At 48.5% G+C, this 23,098-nt stretch overlaps 5 protein-coding genes across 5 annotated transcripts in view; 3 read left to right on the top strand and 2 right to left on the bottom strand.

Annotated features, from left to right (window-relative positions):
• Positions 1–4,895, top strand: part of LOC108095545 — a 23,928-nt gene extending 19,033 nt beyond the window's left edge. The window contains exons 8-10 of the mRNA XM_043207490.1: positions 1–487; positions 763–1,604; positions 2,184–4,895. The exon at positions 1–487 is cut by the window's left edge and continues 1,749 nt beyond it. Of these exons, the coding sequence (XP_043063425.1) occupies positions 1–487; positions 763–1,604; positions 2,184–3,258 (2,404 nt within the window). The 3' untranslated portion in view covers positions 3,259–4,895. The remainder of the gene's footprint in view (positions 488–762; positions 1,605–2,183) is intronic.
• A 38-nt stretch (positions 4,896–4,933) lies between these two features.
• LOC108095544 (mitochondrial ornithine transporter 1) lies at positions 4,934–10,092 on the top strand. The gene is made up of 4 exons (XM_017196673.2): positions 4,934–5,433; positions 6,048–6,744; positions 8,849–8,954; positions 9,542–10,092. Exons 1-4 carry the CDS (start codon positions 5,050–5,052, stop codon positions 9,831–9,833), a joined length of 1,479 nt encoding a protein of 492 aa, XP_017052162.1. The 5' UTR covers positions 4,934–5,049; the 3' UTR covers positions 9,834–10,092.
• A 77-nt stretch (positions 10,093–10,169) lies between these two features.
• On the bottom strand, positions 10,170–12,535 carry LOC108095543 (FAST kinase domain-containing protein 5, mitochondrial). The gene is given in 3 exon segments (XM_017196672.2): positions 10,170–10,281; positions 10,614–10,756; positions 10,759–12,535. Coding segments are annotated over 3 exon segments (1,893 nt in total). The 5' UTR covers positions 12,419–12,535; the 3' UTR covers positions 10,170–10,191.
• Positions 12,536–14,216: 1,681 nt separating this feature from the next.
• On the top strand, positions 14,217–19,688 carry LOC108095587. The gene is made up of 5 exons (XM_017196750.2): positions 14,217–14,571; positions 14,636–17,602; positions 17,800–18,141; positions 18,214–19,080; positions 19,176–19,688. Exons 1-5 carry the CDS (start codon positions 14,505–14,507, stop codon positions 19,562–19,564), a joined length of 4,632 nt encoding a protein of 1,543 aa, XP_017052239.1. The 5' UTR covers positions 14,217–14,504; the 3' UTR covers positions 19,565–19,688.
• Positions 19,689–20,777: 1,089 nt separating this feature from the next.
• Positions 20,778–21,631, bottom strand: LOC108095510 (ras-related protein RIC1). Its single transcript, XM_017196620.2, has 2 exons — positions 21,578–21,631; positions 20,778–21,522 (listed from the first exon to the last, which is right to left on the bottom strand). The coding sequence occupies exon 2, from the start codon at positions 21,486–21,488 to the stop codon at positions 20,841–20,843; it is 648 nt and encodes a 215-aa protein (XP_017052109.1). The 5' UTR covers positions 21,489–21,522; positions 21,578–21,631; the 3' UTR covers positions 20,778–20,840.
• Positions 21,632–23,098: the final 1,467 nt, after the last annotated feature.

The following is a 23,098-nucleotide window of genomic DNA, read 5'->3' on the forward strand; positions in this document are numbered from 1 at the left end:
CCACGCCCACCAGCCGCACGTCCACGCCCACCAGCACAGCGCCCACAGTCGCGAGGAGGACGAGAACAGCTCCTTCCTGGACGTCGTCGAGTCGAACAACAATGCCGCCGCCGCTGCAGCCGCCGCCGCCGCAGCAGCGGCCATGTCCCACTACGGAGGCGGAGCGGGCGGCGGTGGCGGAGGGGGCGGGGCCAGCGGCAGCGGAGGCGGCGGCGGCGGAAGCGGCGGACAAACGCCAACGGGCCCGGCGACGGGCGGAACGACAGCCGGCGGCGGCGATGAGCCGCAGATGCAGATGAACTCGCTCGCCCACTCGCAGTCGTTCATGAGCTCCTTCTACAACAACGCCAATGCCCGCGGAGTGGGCGGCGTGGGCGGCGGGGTGGGAGTGGGCGTGGGCGGCGGCTCTTCGTCGGCCAGCATGCTCGTGGAGGCGGCCCTCAACTCCGTTGGCAATATGATTGACAGCGAGAGCAGCGACCTCAAGGTGAGTGCACTTCTCAACTCAATTCACTATGTTGTGATACACTGCAAAAAAAACTTGTTTGCAATAGGAACTAGTGTTCATTTTTATACCCTTGCAGAGCAAAAGGGTATTATAATTTCAGTCAGAAGTCTGCTACGCAGTGAAGGAGACACTTCAGACCCCATAAAGTAGAGAAATGATGTTTGCTGTAGGCTTTCTCATAATCATTAAACAATATCTTCGGGGTTTCACCATTATTAACCATGTGTTATCGCTATGTTATCGCTATTCTGCAGGTTCCCACCGATAACCACATAAACAGCGATAGTCCGATGAGCGCACACGTCGATCCGGAGTCGCAGCGCTTTGGAGCGGGCAGCGCCGGCGGAGGAGGAGGAGCGGGAGGCGGCGGCGGCGGTGGAGGAGGCGGGGGAGGAAGCAGCGGCGGCGGATCCTCGGGCGGAGCGAACGGAACGGGGATCGGCGGAGCGATGGACAACCTGGAGAACGAGCTGAAGATGATGAAGAACCTGGGCAGCTTCCCGATGCAGATCCCACCGCTGCCGATGTTCCAGGGTGCCTGCAACATATCGCCGAACGCCTCCACGCCGACGAATCCGCAGAGCAACCAGAACCAGAACGACGTGGACGTGGATGCGGGCAGCACGCCGCGTCCGCAGCATCCGGACTCCGATGGGTTCTCCTCGTCGCACCACCGAACCCCGCCGTCCCCGCCGCCGATTTCGCCGGGTCGCGATTACGGCGGAATGTTTGGCGCCGGAAACGGAGGCGGCGGTCCCGGATCGAACAGCACGCCGGCGGGCAGCTCCAGCGGCGGCGGCGGCGGCGGAGGAGGCGGTGGCGGTGGTGGGGCGAACAGCATGTCCGCCTCCTCGCCGCTGCCCGCCCTCCAGCCGCAGAGGAGGAACGCCTCCAGCGTGGGCAGCACCTATCCGGAGCACGAGCTCATCTCGCCGGCCTCCTCGCCGAGCATCCCGCGCTACAACTTCAACGGGGACATGATGCGACACAAGCGGGCGGTCCAGGAGCAGGAGCACCAGGAGCGCCAGCGGCAGAACATCTCGCGGCACAACCAGATGTCCAGCGACGAGGAGAACAGCATCATGCCGCAGAACAGGTGATGCATCCACCAAGCGATGAATGCGGATGGAAGGATTGAAGGATTTCTTTTTTCTGTTTGATTTAGCAATGATTTCTGTATGTTTTCAACTCTTCTGGGAATCTTAAATGTATGCTTTTTTGTTGGAATAATTTTTAATTAATTACTCAGCGGATAAGTGTGTTCAAAGTCAAATGATTAATTCAATTTGTTATGAATTATTACTTGCTTTGAATCGGACGCAAGATAAACATACTAACGTATTTTTTTTTAATTCTTGATAGTTTTATCGTTTGTGTACTATAATTTGTTATTCTTGTATTAAATTTCTAATTTCATTAAATTTTTTATTAAATTAATATTATTAAATTTTAATATTTATTTGTCTTATTTGATTATATATTATTATTATATGTATTATATATGTATTTTTAATTTTTAATTTCAAGTTTGTTCAACCAATTGGGACATCAAATGGAAAGCACCATTTTTTAAAGCATACTTTCTGAAGATTTCCGTCAAGAACGGATTAAATATGTTAACTTAAACGAATTCCAGCTAATCTGTATGATTAACTTGCTTACTTACTTGCAGCAGCGCCGGGCAGGACATGCGCATGAAGTTCCCGCAGTCGCAGATCGACCTGATGTACTCCAAGTACGAGAGCATGGCGAGCAACCTGAAGTACAACAGCCAGGAGCTGGACTCGCCGGCGGAGTACCGCCAGGCGGGCGGCGGCGGCGGCAACGGCGGCAATGCGGCGGCCAGCGCAGCAGCGGCGGCGGCGGCAGCGGCGGCGAGTGCGGCCAACGACCTGTCCGACCTGCAGGGCCTGGACATGAGCTCCCGGTCGAATGCGGCGAGCAGCAACTACCACCACAACTTCCAGCTGCCGAGCAGCAGGTACCACCACCACATCTACGACATCCTCTCCGACCGCGAGCAGCAGAGCCAGCAGGCGCAGCAGGCGGGCGCCGGCGGAGCGGTGGTGGGCGGCGGAGCGGGCGGGGGGGCCGCCTCGGTGGTGCACCAGCAGGAGCACGGCCACGGGCAGCACCACGCGATGCAGCAGCACCAGCAGTCGGCGGCCGCCATGCACAACATGCTGAGTGAGCAGCTGGGCGAGCAGGAGCACGACCAGACCACCTCGGTGGACCTCAGTCGCACCGCCAACTATGTGGTTTCGTCGCCGCCTCAGCTGCCGTACAACCACCCGACGCACCACGACATGCTGCGGATGGCCTCGCTGGACCTCACTCCGAACACGGCCAACATGGCGGTGGGCAACAACCGATCGTTCCTCTCCTCGCAGATGCAGCACCAGAGTCGCGAGAGCCTGGAGCACCACCGGCTGCTCTCGACGGTGGAGCAGCACCGCATCCTCGCCGCCTCGAACGCCGCCGACCAGCACCGCCTGCTGGTGGACCCCACCGCCCATCTGCTGATGGAGCAGAACAACCGGCTGCTCGGCACGGCGGACCAGTCGCGACTCCTCGGCGAATCGGCGGCGGCGGCGGCACAGAATCGCCACATGGCCAGGAGCTTTGGCGCCTATCACCAGGTGGCGTCCAGCAACTATCATCCGGGCGTGAGGCCGCCGCCAGTCCTGCCGTCTGCGAACCACCATGCCTCCAATCCGTCGAACTACCATCCCTTCCCCGCCTACTATTAAAATGGAGGGGCAAGTGGTGGTGCAGGGGAGCTCCACCTTGAGGCATCCCAGGGACGGACATCCTGAAGAGCGGCAGTGAAGTCGAGTAGTCTAATTTGAAGTTTAGTTCCCTTCCACCCTTATTGAGTTGATGCATATTCCAAAGAATTTCCTTTTGATGCTGTGCAACACAAAAAGTATCGGATACTTTGTAAAATAAAAAACATTCGAGATCTGAAACCTCTTTAGAATTTGTTTTAAGGTACGATGTGAAAATAGAATGCTGTTTTATGCTGTTTAGAAAGGATTCTTCCAAAATTATGTTAAATCGTAGCATACTTTTCAACAGCTTTTGGGAGGTCTTAGTCTCATCATTTTGTTTATTAAAGGTTATGTCAGATATCATTACGCAACATTTAGTAAACTAAATAAATTATAGTTGGGTTTATTTTGCAATCAATCATCAAACACATTAAACGAAAATCTTTTAGTTTTGTTCAAAACTTATCCACCTTCAACATCGATTCTTTGGAAATGTGAACTCCCAGTTAATCAAGAATATTATTTTCTAGTCAAATAAAAATTTGCATTTTAAACGATTTACTGAATCATCTGAAAGAAACTATATTAATGTGACGCGCTGCTGATTCGCTCGAATTTTGTTTTCGAAATGTGTGCCAATACGTCTAAGTGTAAATTTTAATTTGCTTCTCTGACATTCGACATTCGGCTTGCAAGCCGATTTTGTATTTGTACACAATAATATTAAATATGTATAGTTGTATAGGAAGCATAATTATAATATAAATATATATATGTACGGAAAACAACAAAAATGAATGCGACAGAGAGCATAGAGAAAGATAAAAACATAAGCCTGATGCGAACATTTTTTAAGCGCAAATTCGCCGCTGAGTTTGGACAAAAAAAAGTAAATGATATAGGAAACGATGTTGATAATAATATTTTTACACCAAGTGAAAATAAATGCATATAAACGAGTACAAAGTGTTAGAAGAGGACGGAGACTCTCCAAATTCGGCTTTCCTATAAACCAATCCCCTTCTTCGGCTTTCCCCCCCAAAAAAAAAGAAATAAATACAAAAAAAACTGCGTATGCAAACTCAGCGATCCAAAGGCACCAACCGATGCACACTATATATGTAAAGCAGATATAGACATACGCGACCGATCAGGAAATTAGCTCAAGCATCTTAACACTCAACGGAATGAGTTCGAAACTTCGAAGTCTTTTTTTTGTACTATTATATTATAAATAATGCGTATCCAGTACGGCATAGGAGCTATATATCGATTTAAACTATCCATACTTGTACTAAATGGTATTTGTATAACTAAGTTATGATTTAATGTAAATTATTAAATTTATATAAGAGCGCAAGAAGGCGATAAGGGAGAGGAAATACCATATGATAATGAACGAGATATACACCACATACCAAAAACCCATGATAATAAATATTAAAACAAATACACTAACACACACACAGACACACACACACGAACACAGAGAGAAAGAGATCGCTGATCCACATGGTATGTATACACCTATATATGCATATGGCGTAATCAAATTATCGATTATTAATAAACCGTAAATCGAACAATTATTTGAAAGGAAACAAAAAATAAACAAACAACTTGGCTTTTTATCAACAATCTACAAACACAAAAAACCACAAAATTGCCGTTTTCCCCCCGGAACTCGATCGCCAAGGGTTAAACAGGGACAGCAAAATCCGCGCATTCATCGCCCCATCGCGTTCCCCACATCCTCGATCCCTCGTTCCCATGCGCGAGAGCGAGCGGGACAGCGCCAGCGCAAAAGCGCACAGCAATAACGGGAGCAGCAACAGCGATAATGGCGAATTTAGCGGTCAGCAGCAGCAGGAGCAGCAGCCGGCAGAAATCGAACCGCTTCCGCTACCGCTGCCGCTACCGCCGTCACCCCCGCCCCCTTTAAAGGCGATCAAACAGCGCCGTTCGACGACGACTCCGCCGCCGCCCGAAGCGCCACCGTCCCAGTCCCTGCTTCAGCCTCCAAGCGATGACGAACAGCAGAAGGCCACGCCCATCCCACCGCCGCCCCCGCGGATCGGCAGCAGTCAAGCGGGCAGCAGCGTGCTGATAATGACGCCCGACGAAATCATCGAGGCCTACGAGCGCGCTCTCAAGGTAGAGTTGTCGAGATCGAAAAAAAAAACACAAAAGATATCGATACTTTTAGCGCAGTTTAATTATCGCAATGATCACTTTTAACGGTATTGATAAGAATTATAGTGCTTTTTATTGCTGAAATCATTATTTCAGTGACGTTAAGAGGGGAAGTCCAGTTTCAAAAAATAAGCTTAACACAAACCTATTTATTGGACTTAAAAAAATTAAGCTTAACAAAATATCTTTCACTTTCATGTTTTATTAATTTTTGTTAGTAAAGGTAGTCACTTTTTTCCAAAAGTAATATATACATCCAATCATTATCCTACAGCTAGAATATTTGTAAAAATCAGGAATCTGCAATTTCTGTGGTAAGGATTTGCTCTGATTTGTTTTAAATTTTATGCAAAAATTAAGGAGGTTAAAAGTAGATCACAGATCATCAGTTAAAATTTTTTTTTTAGTTCACTGTAATTTTGATTGTAATAAGCTATGCCGCCTTCCACTTTCACAATTGTTTCTCCCAACCTCGAATGTGAAAACGGGAACACGGCCTCGCGATCGATGTGTAACCAAGCGCTGACAACCCTGCCACCTTTCTCTCCACCAAACCCCCACCTCCACCAACACAGCAGGCGCAAGAAGACAGCGAGAACGGCGACGGAGAGAACAGCGGCGGCGGCGGCGCCAGCGGCAAACTGAAGCGCTGGCTGAGCAGGCCGATCAGTCTGAAATCGACGCTGAGGGCCGTACGCGACGGTCTGCTGTATGTGGTCGGCGGTTTCCTGCGTTTCGTTCGACGCCTAGACATGCACGGCGGCGGCACCGGCAACAACATCAACTTCGTCGAGGGGCTGATCGACTTCCTGGCGGGTTCCCTCGGTGGGGCCGCCCAGGTGTACGTGTCGCAGCCCCTGGACACGGTCAAGGTCAAGCTGCAAACGTTCCCGGAGGTCTACAAAGGCATGTGGGACTGCTTTCTGAGCACGTACCGGAAGGATGGACTGCTCCGCGGCCTGTACGCCGGTTCCGTTCCGGCCGTCTTTGCCAATGTGGCCGAGAATTCGGTTTTGTTTGCCGCCTATGGTGGCTGCCAGAAGTTCGTCACCTTTGTCGTCGGCAAGGAGACGTCCAGCGAGCTGACCACCGTTGAGAACGCCTGCGCCGGCTCCCTGGCCGCCTGCTTCTCCACCCTCACCCTCTGCCCCACCGAGCTGATCAAGTGCAAGCTGCAGGCGCTGCGCGAGATGAAGCACTTCGTCGAGCCCGCCCATCCGGAGGACATGCGCACGCCCTGGTCACTCACGCGGTACATCTGGCGAACGGAGGGTGAGTGCTTTCGACTACTTCTCGTTTATTTTCATAAACAAAAACAATAATTCTTATTAAGTGGGGTTTTTGTATTAGGAGGCCAAGCCTCTCAACAATATCAGACATGATCTTTCCAACTTATTTAAAAGTACATATCTCCTAAAAATTTAATTTTTTAAACCAAGTCAGCTTTTTTCGAAGCAAATAATAATTTTAAGCGAGCATAATATCAGAATATTTAAACAACTTATGTTTGCCGTTACAGTTTGAAGCTTTTGAAACATACGTCACTTTAAACGAACGTCTCTTAAAATTCATTAATTAAACAACACTTAATATTGTCTTATCTTTTACTTTTTGTTCACTAATGAGAATGTGCACTGTAGTAAATAATAATTAAATACCTAAATTATTTAAACCTATTGACACATTAATTTTTTCCCTGAATGACACCACCCCCCTTTCTGCCCCTTCTTTTCTTTTGGGGGCGTAGCCTTGGGGAACCGGGAGCGATTTTGGTGTTTTCGATCCTCAAGTGCTGCGATTAGATTATCTCCGCGTAGCTTTCGGCGATCTTTTTTTCTAATAATTCACAATTATCGCATCGCCGAGTGCGATATAAACACAGATACGCATCGCACGCACACAGGGAAAAAGTTCCACATGGTTGGGGAGCACTTGGGGTTGCCGGATCCGTTTGGGGATCTCCGGCATCGATTGGGCAACGAATCAGTTAAACTTAAATTATATTTTTAATATTTTTGATAAAACCTAAATGCTCAAGTTATAGTTGCAACCGATTTAACCTTTTAATCTAACGTTAAATTACAAACTGTTGGCACAAATAGTTAAGCAACGATTTCTTGAATTCACTTTTTATATTCAAAGTATTCTGAATCCGCTGATTGAATTACAAAACTTTGTTATCACCAGCACATACTTGGCTCTCAAAGTTAATTGACTTAAATTACTTTATGATTGTAATGCGATCGTGAAATAAATTGTTGCTATACGAACGGAAAATGTGCAAAAGTGGCAATCTTCCCAAAAAAAAAAAAAGAAACAACACAAGTTGATCTTTATAAGTTCATGTTTCAGGTTTTATTGAAACTAAAATTATTCACCAAGAAGAAAAATAAAATTATTTTAGCGAAATGATTCTTTAGCAACTAAAATTTATACGTGTATTTTGTTTAACTTCATTTTACAACAAACAATTCCTGGGTTAAGCCATAAAAACAGAATCAAATCTCAAAACTTTGAAACTAGTCTGCTGACACAAATTAAGGAAATAAAAACCTTTTATGAGCGGATTTGTCTGAGACTTAATCAGTGCTCATAAAAATCAACAATTTTATAAATTACTTTAAAAATAAACGCGCACATGTCTAAGGGATGATTTTTAAACTTGTTGCTCAAATGTTTTCAAAATAATTCAGTAAAAAATAGTTGAGATTCTGTTCCTATTTCTACCTATTTTGAAACGCCACACTTTAAATAAATAAATCAATAAATCATTGGTAACCGCGTGCCATGTTGACACTAAAAGGCATTCAACAATAACAGGAAGAATAGGCCATAGAAAAGCAGCTAAGGCTATAAAATGGCAGTCAAGTGATGATTTTTGTAATAAGTCGGAGGTAATCAAATCTAATCGAACATGAGAAGGCTGCCATTCCTCCGAAGTTTTTCTAAGCATAAATAATGAGTATTTACTACGCAGATTGCGAAAAGCGAATTAGGGATTACTATGAAAACTGATAAGACTATTCATAGCCATAGCCTCGCCGTTGGGAACATGCCACGCATAATGACGTAGTAGCACGGGTTGGAAAGAGATAGCTATTGAGCTATATGCATATAGGACGGAATCGGGAAATGGGGAGCGGGAAGTGCAGTCGTGGATAATGCACATGGGTTAGCCACTATCAGTCAAGTGGAAATTTACTGAAGCGCTCCGCGATTGACAGCCTCAAGTCGGCAGATCGTGAGCACGTTTCCGTTTCGCTTTTGATTGATGTCCAACCACTCCAAGATTGCCCCTTCCTCACGTGCCAATCTGCACTTCCTCGCCTGCTATTTGCTCGCTCTTCACTGACCCTTGAATTTATCTCCTTCGCAGGCATTCGGGGATTCTATCGGGGATTGAGTTCAACTTTTCTGCGCGAGATGCCCGGCTACTTCTTCTTTTTCGGCAGCTACGAGGGCACTCGCGAATTACTACGCAGGTGAGTACGACTCTAGTTTGCAAATGGATACTACATATATAAGAAATAGGATTCTTACCTATACAAAAAAAAAATATAGATAACCTTTTGTAAAGAAATGAAAGTTAAATACAGTTTTTGCCCCATTTCTTAGTTGTTGAAATTGGTTTTACATATTAGTGAAGTCAAGTATAGAGTTATTAAAGTAAACAATTATTTAAATGTACACCGATGACCAATATATAAAAAGTCTCATTTTTAGAATTTGGCAGTTCTTTTATATTTTGCAAGTTTAACTTAAAAATTGGTAACCAAAATTATTAGCTAAAATATTAAAGGAAGACAAGTCTCAAACCATTTGGATCGTTTAATTGTCAACAAATTTTTACCATGCTTAGCAATTAGGAGTCCTTTCGAAAAAAAAGGCAACTAGAATACAATTGTAGTCAAACTTGTACAGCTTCAGTAACAGGAAATCCTTATAAGATTAACATAAACATAACCACTTCAATAACTCGGTCTAAACTTTGGCAGTTCGAGGTAGCTTTTCACTTTGAGTTCTTTAAGCAGCATTCCTTTAAGGCAACTGATTTCTATCTTTCCCTCAGAGAGGATCAAACCAAGGACGAAATCGGACCGGTGCGGACTATGATCGCCGGTGCCGTCGGCGGCGTCTGTCTGTGGACCTCGACGTTTCCGGCGGACGTGATCAAGAGTCGCATCCAGGTGAAGAACCTCAACGAGAGCATGTTCGCCGTGGGAGCGGACATCGTTCGGCGCGAGGGCGTCCTGGCCCTCTACCGCGGCCTACTCCCATCTGTCCTGCGCACCATTCCGGCAACGGCCACCCTGTTCGTGGTCTACGAGTACACCAAGCGCGCGCTGCACGCCACCCTCTGACGGCCAGCCCGCTTATACAGCGAAGTGAGCGGATGAGCAGATGAGCGGGAGCGGGAGCGGGAACGGAAACGGTCCGCTTCTAAGGAGACGCTTCTGTGCGCGAGACGCTGTGCTAGTAGTTGTGGGCTTAATGGCGCGTGGCCGCGGGCGGTCATTATTAAATATTCGATAATTATTCCTTTTTTTCTAGATAATTGCTAGATCGTAGTGTTGTGCCTGTACAATGTCCCGATAATGCTAATGACTGACTAATATCCAATCTGTTGCCGTTTTTCATTCCGTTTGGGTTAGTTCTTTGCCTTCTGCTCTTCTGAGTTCGTCTTTCCTGCTGAGTTCGTCGTTGGTTGCTGATGGTGTCCTAAATCTTGGCCACTTGGCTAAGGCGACGTCTGAGGAAATCTTGGCGGTCTGCAGAGTTTTCCAGCTCCCGCCACTCGTGCCAATAGATCTGCAGAACATTGCATTAAATATAATTTTTTTTTTTTAATTGAAAACACATATCTTTGAGGTTTGCCAATAAATAGATAACTAGTTCAAAAACAAACCCAAAAATTATTTAATATAAGGGGAGGCTAATGAACGAAACCTGTGCTTTGGTTTTTTTTTTTGTTGAATTAAATTTAGCGAAGAGAGAAAAGAAAGAAATTCTTTCTTTTAATAATTAACAAGCACATAAATTTTAAAATTTTCACAACAACTGATTTGCATCTTACTTTCTTTTAGCCGAAATCTATTTTAATTGCATTTGGACTTTTATAAATTAATAAAGACAGCACTCACCACCAGAGGCTGATGTCCCAGTTGCTGGAGCTGCTTTAGCTTCATCTCCATTTGGCCGGTGAACCGCTCCTTGTCGCGGATCACGTTGTTCCAGCCCGCAATTACGACAGCCACAGTGGCCACCTGTTCGTCCGCCGCTCTTTTTCGCCAAGTAGGTGCCTGCGTGTGAGGATCTCCCCGCTGTAATCCTGGCACGCCTCCGTGTCCACGGGCAACGCTCTCCGCTGGCGGTGGTCGTAGCAGAGCACCACGTCGCACCGTTCGTACTGCGGCAGGATGTGCTTGAAGCTCACGGGACGATGGATTAGCGATACGGCATCCTTTATTTCCACCAGAATGCGATCGGTGCTGTTCAACTTGAAGCGGCCATCCCGATCGGGGATGTAATGGGTGTAGAGGCGACCCATCTGCTGGCGCTGTCGATCGCTCAGCAGTGCGCCCTGGTACTCCTGCGGACCTAGGAGTCGAGCGAACCCGTCTAGGTGGAAGTACTCCCGGCCGGGCAACCCGCTGCGGTAGGCGTGCTGCACGAAGCGCGGCTCCAGCGCCACGCCAAGCAGCTCCAGGTCGTAAACGCCGCGCATGGTGAGGAACTGCAGGCAGTTGGTAAAGCAGCGCGGGTGCCGCAGGATCTCCTCCATCCGCTGGCGCAGCAAATCGGGCAGCCGGTCCGCCAAGCGACGCTCCACTCCCGACTCTGTGCTCAGATTAAAGAGGGCCATCACCAGGCATATGCGCTCCACATCCTTCAGCCGTGCGGTGTCCAACTCCCGCTCGAAGCGCAGCAGTATGCGTTCCACCAGGGTGTCATTGCATGTCTGCAGTTCGCAGCCCAGTAGCGCGATGTGCAGGCAGGCGAGCAGCGAGACGCGCTCCACCTGCGACTCCAAGCCACGGAGCAGCTGCTTGAGCGGCTCCACTTGCGGCAACTTGCTGCTGTACCGCAGCACCTTGAGCAGCGCCACCAGGGGGATGTCCTCCACGGTGTCCAGCTCGTCGCCCAGCCGCTGGTAGATCTGCGCCAGCAGCTCCGGATTTCTGATCGGCGTTTGCGTCTTGAAGAAACCCATGGCCATCACGCCCAGTTCGGCCAGGGTCATTTGGTCTACGCAGCGCGCCAGATTCAGTTCGAAGTCGAACATTTCGAAGACGGGTCGGCGCAGCAGGTTGCACAGGAACATGGTGTGGACCAGCTGCTCTGGCGGCAGTTTGCGCACTTTGCGTCCGATCTTCTTGAGGGCCAGCCACACGTACTCCCCGATCCTGACCAGACCCAGGCGGTACCAGGCGTCGCTCACGAGCAGTAGCTGCTCGGTGGACCAACGGTCAATGCGCCGGCAGCACTCGATGTCCAGGGTGTTCCACAGTTCCATGTAGTTGCGCGTTTTAGGCGATTCCGGTGCCGGCAGCTCGGCTAAGGCACTTAGCGATCCCAGGAGCTGTTCGTCGGTGAGGCGATGCAGCTGCTCGCAGAAGCAGCGGGCAAAGGCGTCGTAGCGGGCATCACTGATCTGCAGCTCCATTCGGATGCTGTGGCTCACGAGGCCCAGGAAGCTTTCGTAGAGATCGGCGGGACTGGCATCGTCCTGGGGACGCATAAAGCTCTCTGAGGCGGGCAGATCCAGACAAGAGGATTCTCTGGGGCGCAGGATTTTGTAGGGCTTAAGGGAATCCATTAGGATGCTGTGGGCGTATTGATTCTCGCGATCTGCAAAGATCCTCGCCTGCAAAACACTCGTGGCGCACAATTGGCGGCGTCCCAAACGACCCACATTGCGCCAAAGGCATTGCGTTCTTGTCCACATGACAGCTGAATCAAATCACCGAGTGTTTTTCACTTAGACCAATTAAACTACACTTAAAAGAGCGTTACGAAAACATTCGACAAAAAACCGGGCCGGCAAAACAGCTGATATGGCGCAGCGTTGCCAGATCAATAGGTAATGGAGCTCGTGATATGCTTACTGCGCACACCAGCTATCGATATGACCTCGTTATCGAAATCAACACAGCACACATCAGTCGATAAGTCATAAGATCATTAAGATCTGCATATTGAATAATAGAATTCATTTCTTGGCTTATGAACGAAATAACGCAGTTTACACAGTTTAAATATTTTTTCCAAGGGATAGACTGTTGTTCAACATTTTCTTTATGAAAGAAAAATAAAACGCTTATTTGGGAGGAGTAACTTAAAACACTTATAATAAACAAACTTTGTACGGTCTACCCAATTACCCAACATCTTCTGTGATTACCATCTGACCCACATAGGTTTCCCTGTAACTCACTTGCTTCGACCAAGGTTTTGACTATACCTATCGATTCCTGGGAGACTAACTGGTGAAAGTATTATCAACTGGTTACGTCGACTTCTTTGGGAGCTCCACCGACGAACTGAACATTGTTAATAGGAGGTACAATAAAAGCAAATTTATGTAAACTAGTTCCGAAAGTCAAGGGTATCCCAAGTTGTTTCTGGACACCAGTGCTAATGTTTTCAAATTAGAGTCGGGGTAGAGTCTTTACTATAGGTAATACCTTGATATGAGTGCATACCCATCTTAATTTTAATCTTATTAAACTTGGTATTCAAATTAAATTGGTTTAATGTTTTTGATTTGGTCCTTCGCTCAAATATCTTAAAGTGATTTCTTGCTCAGTTAATCAACGTATTCAGGCCGTATGATTAGCTATAGGTAAACATTTTCATTATTTCATTCGACAGTTCACGTTTCGGAGAAAAGACTCCTTGACGGTTTAATGACCTAGACATCATTACACGGAAGATACTCTAATCCAGTATTTTCTGAAGTGCGGGTCGCGACTCACTGGTGGGTCGCGGGTAGATTTTGGGTGGGTCCTGATTGTCGTATGAATCTTACAACTTTCGTGTGGATGGGTAGCGGTCCCGACAAGTTTGGGAAGCACTGCTAATCAATCGCTGGCGAGGAAGATATCCCAACTTCTTAAATTCATTCAGCATCTCATTGGAACTGACTGAACCGCTTTAGTTGAAGTAAGTTAAGGGTGGTAGTACTTCCCCCCTGGAAGTAAAGAAACAACAGTTCTCAACAAAAGTTGTTACCTTGACCTCAATCGACTTATGTTGGGTTACCATCTCTAATATTTTACGCAAGTCACCCAGCTGATTGACATTCACGTGTCATCGAAGGAAGCCATTGTTGTATTGCACTGCCCATAGATGCCAGACTGCGTGAATACTACAGCTCTGACCACAACTGTGTCTGCAATATCTAGAACCCTTGAATAAAGCACGCATATAAAATGAAATGCAACACAAAATAAACTCATGGACGAAAGTAAATTAATGGGTGTCTTTTGAATACAAGCGACATTCTCATTTACATTAGTCCCAGTTCATTTTGGATAATCCTTTCGACTAGCCTGACTTTACTTGCCTGTTTGGTGTGATGAGTTAGCAAAAGTTAATTTTGATTTTCATTCAGCGATTAGTTATTTAAAACAATCCGCACAGCTTTTTGCCATTCACGTGTCACCGAAGCCGCCATTGTTGTTTTGCACGGCCAACGCTGCCGGACGCTGGGAAAAATATCAACAGACGCTTGCCAGGTCTGGCAACATCGTCGAGTTTTTGGTCGCCTTAGGAGCAATCTGCATTTGGAAAACCCCGAATTTTTCGGCGTCGGAAGACCCGCTTTTCGGGCAATTGGACAAGACCTACATAGCTACATGTAGTGTTCGATTAATACGGAGTGTTTCGCGCGTGAACTTGCGTCTGAAGAGTGTGACATCGGTTTAGTTGAGTTGGACATCGGGTTTACCCGACTCGCGAACTCTTCGCTTCCTTTTTGGGCGGAAAAGCGCGAACTCGTCAAGTTCGGATCGTTTATCGGCATTTAAGGCATGGACGAGGAGGTCATTGCCATCGGTGATAGTCCGTTGGACTCGTTTAATCCGCTGATCATCAATGGTGAGTCCCCCAATGGTGAGGCAACCGGTAATCCAATATAGTTTTTGCTTTCCTGCCCCGACAGCTGATACAAAAAGACGTCTGGAGGCGAGTGAGGATGTGGCCAGTAATCCGTTCAATAGGGCCACCGATTCCGACATCATTTCGAGCAATGCGGCTGAGAGGAGGCTCATCGCCCTGGTGCGCAGCCATCCGGCCTTGTACGACTCTCGGCATCCGAAATTCCACGACGACGGCCACCGGGAGAAGCTGTGGCAGAGGATCGCCTGTTGTGTGGGCACGAATCTGACCAACTGCTTGGTGGCCTGGTCGGAGCTCCGCTATCAATGCCAGCGCCATGTGCGCCTCCTGCGAACCTTCCACCGCCGGGCACCCTTGCGTCGCAGACCCACTCTGCGGCACGAGGAGGAGCTGATGTTCCTCTTTCCACACATCGCCCGGTACCCACTGATGGCGGATAAGATGCAGCCGCCCGCAGAGGTCGCCGAAAGCGGTGAACAGAACGAGGAGGCCCTGCCCGAGGTGGTGATCGTGGAACCGCCAGTGGACATCATTGATGTGGATCTCGAGGATGACGCCGCGCCCCAATTCCGCTGCACTCCCGATCAGCGGCGCCTGATCGAGGCCGTGCGCGCCTATCCGCAGCTGTACGATCCCACGGCTCAGGGCTACGGGAACGCACGCCACAGGGGCCTCATCTGGGGTGGCATTGCCAACGAGCTGCACGACAAGGCCACCAAGCTAATGAAGGGCTGGCTGAAGCTGCAGACGCGCTACGAATGGGAGCTGGTCCATCGGCCCGACCAGAGCGCCAGCTCCGAGTTCTGCCAGCTGATGGAGTTCCTGCGCACGCATATCATCCCTCTGCGCGGCACCGTGGCCAAGGCCTCCAAGTACCTGAGGACCGGCTGGCACGAGCCGATCGAGCACTTCCGCAGCGTGATGTCGCTGATCAACACGATGCGCAACATGCCCCAACTGGTCAAGCTGACGGACGACTGCATCAACAGCGAGGTGAAGCCGCCGTGCTACGACGAGCTCTGGATAAAGGTGGGCGTCGAGGTGATGAGCAGCCATCAGCGATGCGAGGTCACCTGGCTGGTGCTGCGCTCCTTCCACTACGAACTGCAGGCGATGCGCGTGGCCGGCTACCAGCTGCAGGACAAGTGGTACTTCGAGAACGCCCTGAGCAGCATCTTCAAGCTGGTGGCCGCCCGCTCGACGACCCGTCGCAGCATCAAGCGCGCCCACAACGGCGCCGTGGCAGTGGAGCCTGCGCCGAAGAAAGCGCCTTCGCCGAAGAAACCGCCTTCGCCGCCCCGCCTTCCATTTGCCATTGTCTATCCGCCCGTCCCGAAGACCATCAGTACCAGCATCGCCACGAATACCGCACCCACCATCTCGATGGTCAGAAGGTGCTCCGTTCCGGCGCCAGTTGCTGCGCCCATTAGTCTGCCAGCTCCCATCAGTCCGCCCTCGTTTGTGATCCCCAAGATTGCGTCCGCCGTCAGCGTGGCATCGCCCAGCAGGATGCCGCTGAAGCTGCCGCCCTCCATACGGATTGCGCCAAAGGCGGCGGCCAGCTTGAACATACCAGCCAGCATTCAGCTGGCTGGCGCGCATGCCCAGCCGGGAGCAGTGCGTGCGATTCCACAGCGACCCGGCTTGCAGGTGACAATAAGAGCCAACACGCGCATTCCCAATGCCACGCAGATGCCGCCGACCACCTCTGGAACCATAATACGAGCGGTGCATCCGCAAAATGTCGGCGGACTGTCGGCACACCGGTATCCGCAACCATCGGCACTGGGAGCACTGCTTAGCGAGCCGCCGATGGTGCCACAGATTTCGAACGCAATGCCCCAATGCCGACCTCCGATCAGGCCACCGGCTGCTCCACACCTACTGCCCACCAATTTGGGACCCAAAGTGCCGATGAACGCCAACGTTACTCCCGCAACTGCACCTCCGATGGTTCGAATCCACCAGCCGGGTTTGAACAGCGGTTGGATATCCTCGAACAATGGTCTTTCGGCCAGCAAACCCTTGGGATCAGTAGCGGCTAATTCTGCGCCAGCATCATCTGCAGTAGCATCATCTGCAGTAGCATCATCTGCAGTAGCATCATCTGCAGTAGCATCATCTGCAGTAGCATCATCTGCGTTAGCTGCTGCACCTGCGATCGCATCATCTTCGCTGGCATCATCTGCGTTAGCTGCATCTGCGCCAGCAACAGCAACAAATCCTTTACCAAGAGGAGAAGCAACGAACGCTAATGCAGCGACAGCAGCCAGCAAAGGCAATCCGAAGCAGTCAGCAGCAGATTTACTCAGGAAGTTCCGCCCAATTGCACCACTACCAAAGCCCGCGATAATAAGAAAGACAAAACCCGCAGCAGAGGCTCCGCCTCCTCCAGCAAAGAGGAGCAGTGCAGGAGCAACTGCAAGTGCAGGAGCAACTGCAAGTGCGGAAGCAGCAACTGCAAGTGCGGAAGCAGCATCAGGCGCGAGCAGTGCAACAGCAACACCTGCAACATCGGCGCCATCTGCAGCATTGCCTAAAGCAACCCCAGCGAAATCCACAAGACTATCGACAGAGGGCATTGCGAATAGAGCGACTGCGGCGACCACATCACCAGTCAAGGATACGGGAACGGTGATCCAGGAAAGGGCAGTGGCCGCTGCAAAAACTGCAGCCAGTTCGCCAGCAGCAACTAAAGATAAAGCAGCATCGAATGCCAAGGCACCCGAAGTATCTCAGTCAGAAAAGGAAGCCGCGACTACCTTAAGCAGTCAGCTGGAGGAGTTCAAGAAGGAAATTAACGTTCATTTCGAGGAGAGCGCAACCAGTGGCAACTTGCTGCACATTTGGGGCGGCAAACTTACTCTGCACTACAATCTCAATATGGGGAAGACAGCGTCGCTCATCCGCGAGGCGATGGCTGTGCCCCAGATCCACAATAAGGATCCCCAACTGGCCGAAAAGTGCGACGAGGCGTGGAGGGCCATCAGCAAGAAGTTTCACATGCCAGGTGAGCAAACCTCCTGTATTCCAATAGCTATGATTTCTGATTATTTTGAATGATATCAATTTATAAAACTACTATTGAAAACATTCAAATTATTTCATTAGGAAATCCAGACAGCAATGAAGATTAAAATTGATTATGCCTAACGATTGGGTGCATGAAATACTGAAGTAATTAAATCACATTAATCTTGTTTTCAGAGGAGGCTCTGCGTGCAGGTTGGAATTTCCTGGCGGAGAACATCAGTGTGTTCCCGCAGATCGCGCCGATGTCCGAACTGATGCGTCCCTTCAAGAGCAGCGTGAAGGTGTGGGAGAAGTCGCACCGCTTGTTCAGCAAGTTCGACGAGATCGCGTGCAAGTACCAGTGGATGGACCACAAGGACGTGCTGCCGGATGTGATTCGGCACTTCAAGCAGCACGAACACCTCTACTGGGAGCTGCGCAAGGCGCGACCTGGCGAGACGGCGTCAGTTCCGAAACCGTGCATGGATCGGGATCGACAGGCGGTGTGGCGCGAGGCGCGGGCGAAGTTTCCCAATCGTAGGTTTCCCCCCTGTGAATCTGCTCACCTAATCACTGTCTATTAATTGAATATTTTCTGTTGACTTGCAGTCAATCATCGGGACATTTGGTCCATGTTCAAGTTCGCCTTCCGCACGTACATGGAGGATCTGGAACGCGGCATCGAGAATCCCTGGCCGCAGAGCTGGTGGCAGGCGCTCGAGCAGCTCAGGTTCCTGGCCTACGTGCGCTACCATCCGCTGGAGCCCTACTACTACATCGTGCACAACAAGATCTCCGAGGAGGTGAAGCGCTGCAGCATGTACGAGGCCCTCATGTCCGCCGATCCCGCGGACAAGACCCGGCCCACGCCCATGAGCCTGTTGGCGCGACTCTCCAAGGAACCGATGCCATGGGAGTCGGAGGAGGCCAAGCGCCTGCTCACCGGCAAGCTGACTAAGCCGGGCAAATATAAAGCCACCTTTAGACGGACTGTCGCTGCCTCTGGAACTGCTGCAACTGCTACTTCTGCTCAACCTGATCAACCAGATCAATCTGATCAACCTGCTCAACCCACTGCAACTGCTGCTTCTCCTCGCTCAACCACTTCCACCACCATATCCGCTACATCCACTACATCCGCTGATCCACCGTCTCCACCCGCTACTCCCGCTGCTCCGCTGTCTCCATCGGTACGGGCAGCTCCTCCACCCGCTGCCGTACCAGAAATCGCAACAGAGCCAAAGAAGCCACCAGCGGAGGAACCATCGCCAGGCAAGCAAGCCCCAAAAGGCATCATCAAGAGACCGCGCAGCAGTGGCGATGTCCAGGCGAAACGCCCACACCACATCCTTCCCACCCTCGAGGCCTTCGAACTGACCCGCCTCCTCCGTCTCCATCCGAACACCTTCCAGCGGGCGAGCACCATCGACAAGCGCACCGCCTGGGTGCGCGTCTCAAAAGAAATCAGTGCCACAGGTATGCATGAATGGATTAGTTAATGTGGCAGGCTTAACTTGCAATATAAAGGATTTCTGCAGAATGGCGTTTAATTTTTTGCGATTTCTTTGCAGTAACCGAATGCCGGTTGGGCCTGCAGTACGCCCTGCGCGAGATGCGCTTCCTGAAGATCATGGACCCCAGGAGCCGGTGCACAATGGGCCAGAAGTACCTGCGGCACATGGCCGAGATCTACAAGCAGGTGAAGCCGAGGGGCCAGCTCACCGTACGAACGCCCCAGCAGGTCAACCAATCGCTGGCGGAGCCCGCTGAGGAAGTCGATCCGCTGCGGTTCAATCCCGAGATCAACATGGCCACGTGCAGCCCGAGCCTGGTGCTGAAGAACTGGGCCAGCGCCGCCGGAGGCTTGTCCGAAGCGGGACAGGACGAAGTTCTCGTCAAGCTGAAGCAGCTGTTCGCCAAGTACGCCGAGCAGGCCAACATCGATTGGACGCCGCCCTAGCTGGACAAACGCTCCACGAGCGTAACGTAGTCTTAGTTTTCTCCATAAGGACATTCAACGTTCCACTGACATCCCCATCGCGTTTTCATATTATTATATTATATTATTATAATTATCAAATATAATATATTATAATATAATAATGTATTTTATTGTATTATATTATATTATATTAGAATTATATTGTATTAAAATTATATTATTATATTATTTTTTGCATACAAGTGCAAAAATCTTTTTTTTGTCAAAACCGACATTATTTTAAGATCCAGCTTACTGAATAAACAAAAAAAACAAAGAAAGTATTAAAACCCGAATTGACCTGTTGAAAAGAAAAGTAGTTTTTTTGTCATGATTGTCATAAATTTAATCTTCCCTTTTTGTGCTGAAGGTTTCACAACCTAAAACAAATAATATTTTGCTGAACCACAGTAAAGATACAGGCTAATCTTGGCTCCGTTGCTTCATTCAAAGTCGTAAGATGATGGTGATGAGGACCCCTTGATTATGTGGACACGTTTGTTGGTCAACGGAACCCGCCCACATGCACGGCTTCTCGGAGACATGAAAGTAAGCCCGAATAAATTGAGACCGGACAATTGCGAAACGATTTGATTGCAGGGTTTGTGGAGGAGCGAGATAATGGGATACACGTGAAACACTTGGGGATGATTGTTCGGAAGTAAGGGAATGCTCCCTCAACATACTACTATTGAGTTGAAAAGCGTATGAAATTCCAGTCCTGTTTTAGAAAGTAAAAATAAATACAAAAATCTCGACTTAAATTAATTTAAAAAAGAATAAATGAAACTTTCGGCAAACACAAATTATTTTTTGGCTCTACCCTGACTGCATTTAATAAGGCAAATGACACCCAACTAGTTTAAATGTCATTATAAATATTATAAATTTCACATAATAATATTTCTTAAATTTATTTTTATGGTTTTAGAATCTTCAGAAGTTTTTTTTTGGTTTAGCAATTTTTCTCAGCGTAATTGCGACTAAACCAGAGGATGAGATAGGCAATATTTTCATGAGAAGTGTAATAAAAGCTTATGAGAAATATGTCGAGTTTCTCTACAAAAGGAATAAGCTTTAAGGAGACCTGATAGTTTGGAAAGTTTAAATATTTAACAAAGCCCATTATAGAGTCAGAAGAATTCTTAGAATTAATTAAGGGAGAGAAACAAATTGGGGAAATATAATTAAATGTAAATCAAACGTCATCTCCTCAGCAGGAAATACAAAAAAATGATAAAAAAAAAAAAAATTTTTAACAGCACCGCTCAGGGGGATTGGATCGCAGGCGACGTTGGCCAGCCAAGTGGACCTTGGATGCCACCGGCTTCTTGTCCTGCTTCTCGTCCTTGCAATCCTGCTCAGCGAGAAGGCGACGCGAGATCACCAGGCGGTTATAGATGTTCACCGCCAAGGCGGCGAACACGTAGTTCACATTGACGCCACTTTTGGCGGACACCTCGCGAAAGGCGAGTGCTCGGTGGTCGGCGTAGATGGTGGCTTGCTCCTGGCTCACCTGGCGCCTCTCCAGGTCGTCGCACTTGTTGCCCACCAGGAGCACGTTGATGCGATGCGGACAGCAGCGCCGCATCTCCTCCAGCCAGTGTTCGATGTGCTGGAAACTGGCGGCCGACGTGGTGTCGTAGACGAGCAGAACGCCATTGGCACCTCGGAAATAGGAGGGCATCACCGAGCGGAAGCGCTCCTCGCCGGCGGTGTCCCAGATCTGCAGCTTCACCTTCTGGCCCGCCACCTCCACGAGGCGCACCTTGAAGTCAATGCCCACCGTGCACACGTACTTCCCGGTGAAGCGGTCGTCCACGAAGCGCATCAGCAGGCAGGTCTTGCCCACGCCGGAGTCGCCCAGGACGAGGATCTTGAACAGGAACTTGTGGTCGCACATTTTCGCTGAGCAGTAACCCGTTCAGTCGGGGAAACTTGAGTTGTGATCGGTAGAGTATGGAGTAAACTACGACAACTTGTTAAATTCACCTGGATTTCACTTGGATTTCAATTGGGTTTCACTTGGATTTCACTTGGATTTCAATAGCCTACTTCTATAATTCAAATATTTCAAGAGGGCCCTAATTTAAAATATAGATGGGAAACTATAACCACTGTTGCCAATTGAAAAACAATATAATAATAATATATAATATAATAATAATATATAATATAATAATAATATATAATATAATAATAATATATAATATAATAATAACAATATAATAAAAATCATTTTTATGGATGATAATTTCCTTTTGCTTTGAGGCCCCCCAGTGTCAAATTCATAACTAGTGCAGTTTTAATGGCCACCTAACCTATAACCTGATGGGAAACAAGGACACTTCCGCCCAGCTGCGTCCAGGAAAAAGTACATAAAAATTAGCATTACCCCGACTCTGGTCGGGGGGTCGAAAAGGCGCGGTAATCAGGGTCCGAGGACCCCATCATAATCATTCCGACTTCTGATGGCGATGGCAATAATGTTTGCTCCTGGTGATTAACGCAATTAAACAGGTGCTCAAAATGATGTTTCCAGTGGATTAGCCGGGGACACAGGATGCAGGATACGGGATAGGGAAACCCGGGATGAGGGGATGTAGGATTGGGGATGAGGGTTTGAAGGGATGAGAGATGAGGGATGGAATGCGTACGTCCGCTAATAAGAGATACATTAGCAGCATGCGCCACGTTCGCATTAATTCTGGTCGTTGGGCGCTGCTTTTCGTGGGTGGCTAGGTGTTGTGTGTTCCATCGTGTTCTGTTTCGTTGTGTGGGTTCGTGTAACGTTAAAATTCCATTAGACCCACCGTGGGTGGGTGGTACTTCTATGGCAGGTGTACCTCCACAGCTTCTTGGGCTCTGAACTCCCGTGTAGCCGCCATTGTCCGTCGTTTTGGGGGGACAGCACTTGGGTGGATCGCTTATGCAATTTCCCCAAATGGTTCACATGACCTCTCCTACGCGCCTAATGAGCCACTTAATCGGACGATTGTAGCACAAACCATTCATTCTCCGTCTCCCATCGAGAGTGAATGGGAAAATAAAGCTCACAAGTTTTCCAGCTATTGTCGCGCGGTTTCAAAGGCTCTTCGGGGAGGAGATGTAACAGACCATTGTTACCCCGCAAATATGAAATACACTTTAGGTCGAAACCTCCTTTTCATATTTTTTGCGTCAAATTACCATACATTTTTCATTCTGGTAGAGGACAAGTCTTGCCAAAGGCGGCAAGACGAGATAAACAGAGCTTAACTTAGATGTATTAAAGTTAATAAAAGCGTTTAAGGAAAAATAGGATTTTGAGCTAATTCGCTTTTTAAAAAATAACCTGAATAAATTGTATCATAACCAAAACATTTTTGTATCAATTTATTTTCTTTTCATTAAGAGTTTTAATATAAATCAAAAGTAAACTACACTCCATTTGGTAATTGTAGCGAAAAGTTGCTCCGCGAAAAACGATGTCCCTTTGCAAATCAAACCTTTTCTAAACACTTTTTACCCAGT

Source organism: Drosophila ficusphila, unplaced genomic scaffold (assembly GCF_018152265.1).
Source record: "Drosophila ficusphila isolate 14025-0441.05 unplaced genomic scaffold, ASM1815226v1 contig_198, whole genome shotgun sequence".
In the NCBI taxonomy this organism is placed as follows: domain Eukaryota; kingdom Metazoa; phylum Arthropoda; class Insecta; order Diptera; family Drosophilidae; genus Drosophila; species Drosophila ficusphila.